General features: G+C 39.5%; 1 protein-coding gene across 2 annotated transcripts in view; it reads left to right on the forward strand.

Moving 5' to 3' along the window:
• The window catches only part of Vps50 (VPS50 subunit of EARP/GARPII complex), a 130,444-nt gene that overhangs the window by 3,658 nt on the left and 112,778 nt on the right, over nucleotides 1-14,008 (forward strand). For both annotated transcript variants that reach the window (XM_087901847.1, XM_087901848.1), the window contains exons 2-3: nucleotides 2,995-3,063; nucleotides 12,862-12,984. In XM_087901847.1, coding sequence (XP_087757973.1) covers nucleotides 2,995-3,063; nucleotides 12,862-12,984 — 192 coding nt within the window. The remainder of the gene's footprint in view (nucleotides 1-2,994; nucleotides 3,064-12,861; nucleotides 12,985-14,008) is intronic.

Here is a 14,008-nt window from a genome sequence, read left to right on the forward strand (position 1 = left end):
GAAGTCGTGGGGGAGAAATTCTGGCTAGGGTAGGCTCAAGACAAACATGTGAGGGAGAGAGATGGAGAGAAATAAGTCATAAACATGCAGGTCTTGCTCAGAAGAAAGGAACACAAGTAGCTGCGCTGTCCTTTTGTTCTGGCAGAGCATAGATTGCTGGTCCCATAAGGGGAACACGTTCACATAGCTGATCTGATTTGAACAAAGTGCAAAAACAGGCTTAGTGATGCTGAATTTTATATATGTTTAAATTCTAAAAAAACATTAGAAAAAAATCAAATACTGGATAATGATGATAACAAATGTTATTGTTTATTAAAAGTAGAGCACCAAAGTTACAACAAAGAATTTGTGCCTTAAATGAAAACAACAGAAAACTGACTTCATTTTGAACTTAAAAAAAAACCTTATAATGAAAGGATTAGCAACCTGTGGTCTTACATGACAGTTGAGTGCCAAATATATTTATAGACATCTAGGTTCTTACTTTTTCTTCATTTCTGTTTTCAAAGAAAAGTCATTTCTCTGTGATCCTAATAGTTCTAAGAATAATGATTAAGACTCAAGGAATGTTTACCAGTTTCAAGCTTTCTGGCCCGCTTTGGTTTCTCATGGGGGCTGTCATTCTTTATTACAACCCCTGGCCTGGAGTATATCACAAAGGAAGGCTGGGTAGGATGTGCCAGGCTGCCAGTCAGGGTACAAACCAGGTGGTTTCTTCTGGAATCCACTCCACTCTGCTGGCTCCTGACAGAGTGCTTCCAACTTTTATTATTCGTATTTTGTACATTTGGGAGAATGCTGCCATGCTTACTGTTGATAATTGTATGGTAATTTAGAGGCGAAACCTTTTTCTAGTTACAGGTATGTATCATACTTACATTACAGTCTAGCATCTAGAGAAAGAGAAAGACATGCTGTATTCACTCAAGGATTTCTGTCACATTAGTTAACCTTCAAAACATGTTTAAAGAAATGCTAATTATGGGCTGGAGAGATGGCTCAGCGGTTAAGAGCGCTGGCTGCTTTTCCAGAGAACCTGAGTTCAATTCCCAGCACCCACATGACAGCTAACAACTGTCTGTTTCAGGGCACCTGACACCTTCACACCAATGCACATAAAATGAATTAAAATTTTAAAAAAAAGGAAAAAAATGCTAATTACACTATGAAAATGGTATTTGAGTAACAGTATCATTCATTAATGCTGCTTTTCTTTCCTATATGTATGCTGTATATCTAATATATGTGTTATGGCAGTTTAGTTGTCTAAGTCAGCCTTGCCATTTTTGATGCTGTGCCATCATGTGAGCTGCTGGGGAGAAGTCCAAGATAGGACAAACAGCCCAAGCCTTGCAGCAGATCCCACATACTCCATTGCAAGTCATACTAGACAACTAGACTTGAGCCTACCTAGTAAGTGTCCGGAAGCTGCAGGCTGCAGGCAGGGACGTGCTGCCCTGAGAACAAAGTAGTTGGAGACTGGAGCCCACCCAATAACTCTCATTCTCTCTCTCTCCCTCTCTCCCTCTCCCTATCTCTCCCTCTTTCCTCCCCCCTGTCTGTTTTTTCCTGCCTCCCTCCCTCCTCCTCTCCCCCATCCCTCCCCCCCATCTGTTCGTTCTCCCTTCTCCCTTCCCCCCTTCCTTGTCTGTGCTCTCCTTGGGAACTTTGCTAGCCATTGGGCAACAGAGGCAAATACCATTTGCTTTTTCCTTTTTCCCCGAGACTTAACGTGTGAAAGAAGTGTGTGCACTTAGTATTTAAACTTCACTGATTTGGCCCAGAGATTGTTTTGAAAATGTCTAACTGTGTTTCTGAAGCATTTACAATCTTTGGACTTGAGGTGCTAGTTAAAATGCAAATTACTGATCCTAATCCAGAAGTACCTATTTATTAGATTCATGGTAGGGCCTTGGGATCTTTAAAAGTTCCCTGGATAATATTACTAGTCACAGGCTTTAGTTATGCTGTGAAGTACTGTGTGTCTGAAGCTGATAGTATGTTGGTTTTCTATTTCTTGGAGACAGGAGGGAGAGTGGTAACAGGAAAAAAGGACAAGTGGGGTGGATAGTCTGGGTACAATGGTAGAAAACTTGGTTGTAAACCTGCAGATGTGGCAGGTGCTGCTTCATAGCAAGCGCGGTAAGCGTCCTGCATCTTCCATAGAACAGCGGTTAAGCCTCAAGTAACTGACAGAAGTACACTGTATAGTTCAGTGTGTAAGGAGTCCAAAAGGGCAATGTGGCTATGTTGTAAATTTCTCTTCAAAATAGTGTCTACTTTTCCTAAAGACTATTGTCCACTTCTTTAAATAGCATATTTTTAAGATGAGTCTTTGAAATGGAGTTTAAATGCTGAGTTCTTTCTGTCTTCCTAGTTTTGTTTTTTTTTTTTGGTATATGTAAGGCTTTCAGAATCCTTCAACCAATGTGCATATAGAAGGTACCTCAGTGCAATGAGACATGGAGTTTCTATCTTATCTTAGGCAACATGAATTAGCTACATTAGTGAGAAATAGTCAAGGTTAACAAAGGTCTTATGTTTTAATTAACATTTTTAAAAGGGTTGAACTAGATCAGTTGGTTAGTGTATTTTTTATCTGTAAACCATACAGCTTGGGTCCTTTTAAAGGTGAATTTGTTAATGATTTAAATAAATGTGTGTTTGTAGGAGTCTTTGTTATGATTCCTTTCTCTTGCTTGTTTTAAGGTTGTGGCTAAATTAGGCTTCTGGTTCTGTGCTGACAGTGCCGCTGATACTCTCTTACTTTAAAATACTCAAAGCGCAAACTTACTTGATTTCATAGCAGGCCGTATGCGTCAAGGGATGGTTGTTCTTAGAGTGTATGTTCTCTGTATTTTGAAGAAGGAAAATCTCATTTTAAAACTGTCATGTCTGTATCACTAGGTGTGTTCTAGCCTTTTACGGTTCTTTAGCACATTTAAATTGTGTTTGTCTCATTTTGTTTTTGTTTTTGTTTTTTTTTTAAAGGGTCTGAAAAGCCCTCCAGAGAGCCTCAGTGATCTTGGTGCCTTTGAGAGTCTTCGGGTCCCTGGAAAGGTATTGATCTACATATATGGTGTGACTTTTTACTTCCTCAAGAGCAGACTGACTGCCTCTGGGTACTAATTGCTTTCCTGAAGCTCTGCTTCCCACAGCAGGTGGATACTGGGATAAGCTAGGTGATGTTTTTGCTTTCATTATGAGGGGGATGCAGTATGAGTCACTAGTAAACACTACAGAATTAATAAAGTTAGGGTTTATTATATCAAATTCTTGACTTGAAGGCAAATATATATGTATATTATACTTTTTGCTATAATTTGACAGTGTAAGGCAAAATAATTTACTAACTGACTTTTTAATGCTAAGCATCCCGAGCCCCAAAGTATATTTAATTATGTTTTTCCTTTGGGCAGAGGATTTTGAATAAATAAGTGAAACCCAACTTATACTAAGTCTGATATATTTCAGATTCTAATTTTTTAATCTTCATGTGAACATCTCAGTTTACAAGTTTAATGCATGCCACTTGAAAGCTAGCTGGTTTTCTTTCCCTAGAGACTGTCAGGCATTGTTAACCTTGCCATCAGTGTCTGTGGATTGCGGCTCTGCCACAGATAAAGGCTTGCAAATCTTTTTAATTTGAGGATCATTGTATGGGTCTGATTTTTTTTTAAACAGCTGTTTTTTTTTTTTTTTTTAAATTGAAACCAGGGTCCCCTGCTTGCTCCGAAAGTAATCTACCACTGAATTAAACCTCCAGCCCCTGAGTATTGTAATTAAAAACACTCTTCTGCTGTGTCTGGCATCTCAATACAAGAAGCTTTTGTTTTCTTACTAGAATTTCTTTTATATTTTTAATTTATTATATGGGACTATGTAAGGGTATTTTCGTACACCTTTATAATGTACTTGAGCGAGCACACTCCTCTCCACACCCCATTATCTGCTCCCTCTGCGCCTTCACCCTCCCTGGTTGTCCCTTTTCTTATCCAGATAGTTTAGCTTCTACTTTCATGTCATCTGTGTGCACCCAGTTTTATCTCTTGTTAGTCTTGGACTGTAAGCGAGAGAGTACGCACGAGCCATCTTTGAGACTGAGTTATTGTGCTTAATATGATCATTTTGTCTGGGTTCCTGTAAATTACATCATGACTGAAGAACATTCTTTTATGTACATAAACCACATTTTCTTCATCCATTCCTTGTTGGAAACATCTGTTAGTTCCATAGCTTAGCTGTAGTGACTAATGTTGCAGTGAACATTGATGTGCAAGTGTGTATGTGCTATGTTGCCAGGAGTCTTTTGGGTAAATGCACAGGACTGACACGGGATTGCATGGTAGGTCAGTTTCTAGTTAATTACAGTCCCACCACAGCAGTTCGCACCCTTGTCAGCCTCTGTGCTGTTTCCTTAATACAGGATTTTTCTTGTTCAGTTATTTTTCTTGTTCAGTTGGGGTGTGAGGCTTCTTACACGCCAGTGTTGGTTCCCATCTCCTTCACAGACTTTCACCAATGGAGTAAATTTTGCACTTATTGTTTAACCTTTTTTGGAGTTGAGACACAGCATAGTGTCACAATATGATAAAATGCTAATAAACCTTTTTTATTTACTTATTTATTTATTTATAAAAATTTCCACATCCTCCCCTCCTCCCCATACCCTCCCATCCCCCCTACTCCCTCTCCTCCCCCCCATCCAGTCCTAAGAGCAGTCAGGGTTTCCTGCCCTGTGGGAAGTTCAAGTTCCTCCCCCCTCCCTCCAGGTCTAGGAAGGTGAGCATCCAAACAACTAGGATCCCAAAAAGCCAGTACATGCAGACGAAACAAGACCCAGTGCCATTGTCAATGGCTTCTCAGTCAGCCCCCATGTCAACCACATTCAGAGAATCCGGTTTGATCACATGCTCGTTCAGTCCCAGTCCAGCTGGCCTTGGTGAGCTCTCATTCGATCAGTCCCCTTGTATCAGTGGGTGAACGCACCCCTCGCGGTCCTGAGTTTGTTTTTCATGTTGTCCCTCCTTCTGCTCCTCATTTGGACCTTGGGGGTTCAGTCCAGTGCTCCATTGTGGGTCTCCATCTCTATCTCCATCTATCGTCAGATGAAGGTTCCCTCTGGTCTTGCCTTCCTTGCTCACGTTCTCCCTCCTTCTGCTTCTCGTTTGGACCTAGGGAGTTAAGTCCAGTGTTCCAATGTGTGTCCTGTCTCTATCTCCATCCATCGCCAGATGAAGGTTCTTGCTGCAGGCAGGCTATTAAAACAAAGGAACTCCCTCCTGCCCGGTTGCACTCACCGCCCTGTCCCGGTGCCCACCCAGGCTGGGCTGGGGGATTTTAGGCCCCGAAAAAGGGAGGGGGAAGGAAAGGGTTCCTGGCTCACTAATAAACCTTTTGCATGAAGTAATTCAGACAGAGACTTAGGCATCTATATATGTGTATATGAAATTATAAAATATGTTATGAATGGATGTGGTACAGTTAGGAAGTGAGAACTAACCGTACATTCTAACTGATAGCAGTTGTCTTTATTTGATGCAGAATAAAAGATGATTATACATTGTGGACATACATTGAATTTGATTGTATTACATGCTACAGAATCAATATCATATTGATGAGTGAATCTCATTAAATATACATGAATTTCTTAATAGGAATGGTCTGTTGTCTTTAAACCTCAAGACCTGATGTTTCTTGCAACAGTGGTGGCAGAGGATTTATGCATAGTTTTCCAATGGACCTTTTACTGTATTTCTTTGAGATATTCGGCTCTGGGTAGAGTATACTGTCTGGGGTCACAGGATCAGCAAGTGAAAATGGTTCAGGTAAATGTCTTATCTAAGCACTGGTCTTTTTGGCACATACTGAGGAGTTACTGGATGGTAAAGTAGCTAATAGGAAGTGCTGTCTCTGATGTAAGCTGCAGCTGGTCTTATAGTAAGACAGCTTCCCAAGCGCCTCATGCCTGTTCATTATCTGCTTGCTGACAACATTCCAAGGAGACTGCAGTGCTGCTACGCTCTCTCTGCGTGGCTCTGACACCTAAGAGCCATGCAGTTGAGAATGGTGGTACTCTGGTATCACTGAGTTTGATGTGAATCTGCTGCTGAGCCTGATCACTAAGAGAGCGCGAGTTCTGTGATTGCGCACTCACTGTGGCTTACTTTAACTTCAGTGCAGAGTGAATATATACATCCTGCATTCTGAAGGTTGATGCTTTCTTCTTCTAGTCTCCCCGCGAATTTTCAGTAACAATTTTGAGCACTGACTGTGTGCTAGACACACTCTAGGAGATGGCCTACAGCAGTGGTAAGGCAGGGTCCTCGGCGAAGCACTGACTGTGTGCTAGACACACTCTAGGAGATGGCCTACAGCAGTGGTAAGGCAGGGTCCTTGGCGAAGCTTGTCTTTCCTCTGCTGCATTCACATCAGGGAAGGCCCATGGGAAATGAGGCGATTGTAAATTATGACAAAAACCTTGAAAGAGGTTAGCTGGTGAGTACCCAGTGCGTCTGGGTACTCTACTTGAAGTGTGTTCCCCTCATGTTGTTTTACAGAGGTGATATATGTTCCAGAGATGATTTTGAAATTTGGATTGTGAATTTAGTAATCTGTTGTATGGAAAATACAGTATATTACTGGAATTAAACTTTGAGAATGCAGGATATAGATATTCATTCTGCATTAGAGCTAAAGTAAACTGCACTGAGTGAGCATTCACAGAACTCCAGTTAGAAGCTACTCAATGGTGGGTTAAGATGGATATATCGATACTTACTTATGCTACTTATACAATTTAAATGCAGTGAAGAACCACCTAAATGCTTCCATTTAATGGCCTCCTCACACTCATCAGAATATAGGTAGAACATTGAAAATAATCCCTCTGTTCATGAATGAGCTCATTTCTTTTTGTTTTTTAACACTGTAGCATTCCAAGCCTCAAAGTATATTTAATTGTGTTTTTTCTTTGGACAGAGAATTTGAATAAGCAAGTGAAAATCAATTTATACTAAGTCTGATCTATTGTAGATTTTAATTCCATAATATTCATGTGAACAGTTCAGTTTGCAAATTTAATGCAGGAAATGTTTTCTTCTTTTTCTTTATTATACTATCTTTTAGTTTGGAAGAAGGAACTCTCAACTCAGGAAAGAAATAGATTAGCTTAAGTTGTGGCATACTGGAGGGCTCTAGAATAAAGAACAATGTGTACAGGAGTGGATTATTAGGATGGAACATACTGTCGTTGGTTAGGTTAAAATGATTACTATTTACAGATTTCATGCTGCTAGGAAAAGGAGGGCAGTGAGGGGGAACTGAAGAACAGTGTGTCGCTGTGTATGTCTGATGAGCCAGAGGGCCTTCTTTTTGTTTTTGTTTATTAATTGTATTTTGAGACATGTTAAGTACTGGGTGGTTGGCTGGGAGTCATCTTCATGGTGGAGGAGTGCAGGGTCCTCTGGAATGGTTCAGAAAAGCGATGGTGTTGGTGCGACTGTGTTGGACGGGTGACAGACATGACGTGGAGAAATGCAGAAGTGCTGACTTTGAGGGACATTTAAAATGCAGAGTCGGCGACTGAAGATTGTCCTGGACGTGGGAGCTAAAAGAATCTGGAAAGCACTGAGGCTAGGGGTGCTCTGATGACTTTCCTTGGCACAGATCTTATTATTTTGGAAGGGTCTAGAAAGACATTAAAACTAAAGAAAAACAAGGAAGGTACATTGGATTTTCTCTGATTCTCTGTCTTGTGTCTTCTCTCCAGCATTAGTATCTCAGCAGTGGCAGACAGTTTAATATTCATTGAAGCTGAGAATCATTTTTAAAGATAGCTTAAAAATTTTAATGTGTCTGTCAGGCGGTGGCGGCAAATGCCTTTAATTCCAACATTTGGGGGACAGAGGCAGGTGGATGTCTGTGAGTTCAAGGCCAGCCAGGTCTACAGAGTGAGTTCTAGGACCGTCAGAGCTGTTACACAGAGAAACCCTGCTTTCAAAAACCAAAAAAGATAGAAAGAAAGAAAAAAAAGGAATATTTTATGTTTTCATTGTCATTATCTTCAGTGTTTTTCATCAGTAAATCTAGAAATATAATAAAATCAAAGACTTAGGTTGTCTTTTCTTTTCTTTTTTGGAGTTTCAAAACAGGGTTTCTCCGTAGTCCTGGCTGTCCTGGAACTTGCTCTGTTGATCAATCAGGCTGGTCTTGAATTGGACTACCTCCTGAGCGCTGGGATTAAAGGTGTGCGCTACCACTGACCATGTCTCAACATTAGGTTGACATTTTAACTGTACAAGATATAAGTACAAATGTTTGGCAAAGGGTCAAATATAAAATTGTATGATTGTATGATGTCTCATTTTTGTGATTTTCTTTAAACTATCAAATGCAATACATTTGTATCGTTAAAATCATTTTTATTCATTGCTTGCTTTTTGTATAAAATGATTACAATTCTTTTGTTACCTAATTTTATTGTAAGTCTGGATAAAATAGTCTTATATTAGCAGCCTGGTACAAATGTTCATAAATTATTTAGGTGAGCCCTCCTTTTAAATTGTAATGTAATCAGCACTCCACAAGATGGCGCCGAGAACCCGGAGAAAACGGTTTAAAAGCCTGCTTTATTTAAAGCACAGAAACAAACTGAGGAAGCCACTGCATTTGATAGATTATTACTGTTGTTCTAGTGGGAATATAAGAAATTGTGCCATTTCCCTCTGTAATCAGACGTCTTGCAGTTCATTATAATCTTACGTGGTACATGGTTTTAGGGTATCTGAGATCTGAAAATAGGTTTTGAATTGTTTTATTTGGAAGTAGATCACACCTCTCTCTATCTGTTCAGTGATTTATGACTTTAATAATACTGATCGAATATTGAAAATCGTATTTTTTCTTCCTATTCTCTGTGTATAGGTTTTGGTAACTAAGTTTATTTATTTTTTGCTTTCAGTTAGAGGTTTACCACAATGTTAGCTTTATTAGACTGTAGCTTCTGGCTGCAGCAGTTATAAAAGAATGCCATTGTTGTGTTGCCGTCCTGGCTGGTGAGAGAATGCTGACAGATTAAAGAAAGCAAAGCAAGACAGGGAAACACACGGCAAATGTCTCCTTCCCACTGTCCTTCCAAAATACACGCAGTCTCTTTCCCTCTCCCCGTCTCTCTCTCTCTATCTCTAGTCTCTCTGCCATCTAGGTAGATAATCAAACATAATGTAAACTGTGGTGTAATAAAATACTGAGGTTCCAGTATTTATTCTACTAATTTTTTGCAATTTTGATCCTGACCTATGAACTGAAGAGTTTTATGTCAATTTCCATGACATAAATTATGTAATTTGTTAGAATAAAAGCCTCAAACTGACTGCTAGGTTTTTAGCCCTTGTGTGTTTTAGCTGCGAGGGGGTGTTATGTAAGTACATCTACTTACTTTTGGATTCACCTTGACTCAATTAGTATGGAGTTTTGGATAATTTAAAAGTAGTTGCTGAATGCAAAATTTATAGGTTTTTTTTTTAAGCACAGATTCATTTTCTTAAGAGATGAATCCTTAGTATGAAATTGCTTTGTAAAGTGATTGTTTTGTTCCTTAGAAACCATAAACATCCTGGAAATGTTTTCATAACATCTTTCGAGGGCTTAAATTGTTTATGTATTTGAATCCCCATAAAATCTTTTGTTTTTATGTTGAATGAGATAAGAAGTAGCCTGGCTAAAGCAGAGGTATTGACTGAAATACCTGTTACGATCATTTTTCATAAACTTATATTCATATGCGCATTTCGTGTGTTTGCTCACGCAGCTTTATCTACCTCAGGTAATAAAGTGGAAGAGCAGCTTGGGTGGTAATGTATTCAAGCTGTGTGAGGCTGGGGATGCAGCTCTAAAACATCAAGTACCTGTTTCCTGACAGTCTGCTAAAATAATCCTGCCTGCTGTATTCGGTTAATAAAATATGGAACATTTATGCTTATTGTGGATACAGTGTGGAACACAATGGCATATGTTATTTATTTTAACTAGAGGAAAACAGAATTCTAATGCATGTACATGTATGTTTTGCTTCCTGGTGAGTGCTTTTTTTTTTTTTTTTAAATCAAGGCTCTTTATTGCTTGGTCATGCTGCATAATTTCAGAATTGCATTTTGTTTTGTTCCTTGGTTTAAACTTGCATTTCTCTCTGTTCTTCTGTCCTCTGAGAATGCCTCTTTCTTCTGCCAGGTTGAGAGCACTTATGCCTTGGTGTCTTTGTCTCTTTCCTTCCCTCCAGTCTGCCTTGCCTTGCTGTTTCACTGTTGAGGGTGATGCTGAATTTCACTAATCTCGGATGCTGTCATCTGTGTAGCTCCACTGCCTGAGCAAGGGAAAGCAGTGGAGCTTGTGAGGCAGGCTAGCAAGCTCCTGACGGCAGTGTCGGGCGATTTGATTTGTTCTTCTGCCTTCTCTCCCTGCGTTTCCTCTGTCTGCAGTTAAATCCATGACTTTAATTGTTTCTTTGCACCTTTAATTCTGAGGTACACTGATGTACATTTTCTCTATTTTCAGTGATTAGCAGTTAAGTGTTGTTGCATTTCATAGCCTTGTTGACAGATTAGTTTTGGATTTTCATATTTTAGACAGCATTTACACTACATTAATTTTAATACTCATTTAATCATATACTATAAACTAGAACACTTACTATAAAATAAATCCTTTAAACACTTCATTAATAATATAACAGCTGATAAGACTGAACTATTTAATTCTAAACTTAGTTTAACTATCTCATTATTGTAACCCTTTTTCTTAACATATTTTGAAGAATTTTATTTGGTTCTATTTTTTCCCCAAGTTTGCCTTAAATTTTTTTGTAGGAACTATTTTGTTCATTTGTTAAATTACCTTGTTAGATTCTGTTCTAGATAAATAATTGCATATTTTTACATATCTTCAAGGCTAGAAAGTGAGTTTTTAATTCTAGCAAAATTATGCATCAGTTACATTAAAATATGAAGCTTCTTCTGTTTATTATTCTCATTTGTATACATAAAATACTCTCAAGTCGTCTAATATTTTCGTTCTTTCTTACTAATAGAAGCATTATGTTGCCTACCAAAACCGTTTTTGTTTCCTATTCCTTTTGAATACAGCTGACTGGTCTGTAATTACCGAGTGCTGTGAATCCTGGCCCTGCAGAGCACGGTGACGGAGAGTAGGGAGCGGCTGCAGTCTGAAGTGTGGGGTCTGTCTAAACAGGCAGCCTGATGCTGTGGCAGCTTAGGGGTGGCTGGGGAAACAGAGCCTGACAGACTGCACATGCAGCCGCTGCCTCAGCAGTCTGAGTGAGCTCACCAGCTGGGCTGCAAGGGGGCTATTGTACTGGACTAGGGTGGTGTATCAGGGTATTGGGTTTGGGTGGAGTCCTCCATTGTATGTTCCGTATCTTTTCCTGCCTTTCTAGGTTTCATCCCTGCCCTTCATTTAGGATTGTCATATTAAAGTATGAGGTCCTTCATGTTAGTTCTTCGTGTTCTCTGATGTTGACTGAGTAGATCTCTAGGAAGGAATAGCAGCTGACCTTTGTGTTTATACAGATTGTACTATTCTTATAAATTCATCAAATTTTGAAATTACATTTCTGAGATATTTTTAAATGAAATCACATTTTCCCTTTGGCAATTTTAATAACTTTAAAACAGATGAAAAATTAAAATCATAGGTTTGAAGAGGCTAAATCAAATTTTCAAGGTTGTAGAGATGCAGCGAAAGCTGGAGAGTCCTTGGCCTCAGGTCAGTCTATCTGGTGCTGATGCTGGAGAGCATCAGCATGTTGTTAGTGCTGGTGCCAGTTAAACCCATAAGATGCTACCCTTGATCACTGCATGCATTTGGATTTCTGGCTGAGCTACAAATGGTAGTTTCTAATATTTCTGATTTTGTAATGTTAAATATTTCTTTTTGAATAGTACCAACTGTATTTATTTGTGGCGCTTTGACAATGTCACCTTGAGGCTGGTATTTTAAATTAAATTTAAATTCTTTTTAAAGAATTATTTTAATTTTACATACTAGACCCAGTTCCTCCTCCCTCCTCTTCTTCCCCCTCCCCTATTCTATCCCTCATCATTCCTCAGAGGAGATAAGGCCTCCCTTGGGGAGTCAACAAAGTCTGATATATCAGTTGAAGTGGGACCAAGCCCCTTCCCCCTGTGTGTATCCTTTTAAGGGAGGGAGGTTTGTCAGAGGATTCTGAGGTTCCCTTTCCTCATTTTGTCTCTCTCATTATATTTGCATCGAATGAATGGAAATGGCCTGTCCTCCATAGGTGATGTGAGCAGCACCACACTGTTGAGGTCCTAAGTGCATTATAGTTCCCATCCTCTACCACCACACAAGTGCAGCTGCCCTCCCTCTCTGCCTCCTAGCAGACTGGATGCTTGCTGCAGGCCTTACAAAGCGCTGACTGAGTCCCAGAGGTCACTGAGATGGTGTTTTGTTATGTGTGCTCTGACAGATCGTAGAGTATTATTGACGGTAAAACGTGAGTCTGAGGTGTATGCCCATGACAGGTTCAGGGAGTTACTTGCATTTCTTGCATTTCTTTTCTTAAACATTTAAGCTCTTCTAGCCTTTCTGGTATTCAAACACTGCAGAATACAATCTGAATTCTTTTTTTTCCTCCCTTCAGAAAAGCAGTGTTTTAGTGTTTGGCTATTTCCAACTTTTCTGGTTTCTAATTAGCTTGTGTCCTTGGTCAGAATGGCTCTCAGAAGGTGCATGACTGAAGACACAGGTCATTTGTTTCTGTGTAGATGGATTTTAACAGTTACACATATTATAATTATGACTTTTTTTTTTTTGAAGGAGGAATTCAGGGAGCTTCGAGAACAGCCAAGCGACCCTCAAGTTGAACAAGAGCTAATTAATAGTATCGAGCAAGTCTATTTTTCTGCGGACCCATTTGATATTGTTAAATATGAGCTGGAGGTAAAAAGAAATTTTGATTAAAACACATCTAAAACTTATTTTCTCAGTACATATGAATGAATTTGTGAGATCTGAAGTTTGGAGGGAACTTATACTTTTTAATAACACCAATAGGTCTGTGATTATCACAGTATGAACTTTTAATGAACTGTCAGCCAGTGTTTTGCAGCTTGAGAGTGCTGGCTAGGGAAGCTCGTCTGTGCACTGGGTTTTAATTGCTACTGTGCAGCTTGTTGCTTCACTGCTTCTCATCATATTTCCATATTACCTAAACATGTTCAGAAAATACTAACGAAAATAAAATTTAAAATTTGATTGTTTAAAACTTATATCCTTAGAGAAGCTATGTAGGACTTTTTGTTTGTACACGGGGCCTGACTTGTGTACCTGGCTTCAACTCCTAGGTTTAAGTGACCCTCTGACTTCAGCCTCCTGGGTATGCAACTCTAGCTTGCCTAGAACACCAACTCTTTTGATCAGGAATGTGTATTGTGCTAAAAACTCTTCTGTACAAACTGTCTGAATGCTGACAGTATAAACTTAAGGGGACTCCATAAGAAAAGTCAGAAGAGCAAAATGCATTTAAACGTGGAATCCGTTTCCCAGTGTACACAATTTGCTGCTTCTCTGTGCTGACTTAATTTAGAGTGTTGTCATTGTAGTATTCTGTTTATTCATAAGATCCAGAGGGAAAAGTCCATGATGAGATTTCTTATAATTGAGGTAGCAGGTAGAGTGGGGGATCAACATCAGATTCTTAATTTCTCCTGACCCAAATCATTTGTAAACACTCCCTGTTGAGAGGCCAGGTGGAGTCTGACTTCCTAGAGGAAGAGTGGCAGCAGTGGTGTAGCTGCTACACCAGAGAGAGGATTGTGTACCACAGATCCACAGACTTTTGAGACTGGAGTTGAGGAAGGGAGGTTGTACAGAACCATTGAAGGGGAGTGGGATGTGCTACTGTTGCATGTATGATTTGTATTCTCCACTTAGAAGTGCTCTGGGGGGGCTGGAGAGATGGCTC

The sequence above is a fragment of the Myodes glareolus genome, chromosome 25 (assembly GCF_982192425.1).
Source record: "Myodes glareolus chromosome 25, mMyoGla1.1, whole genome shotgun sequence".
Classification (NCBI taxonomy): Eukaryota; Metazoa; Chordata; class Mammalia; order Rodentia; family Cricetidae; genus Myodes; species Myodes glareolus.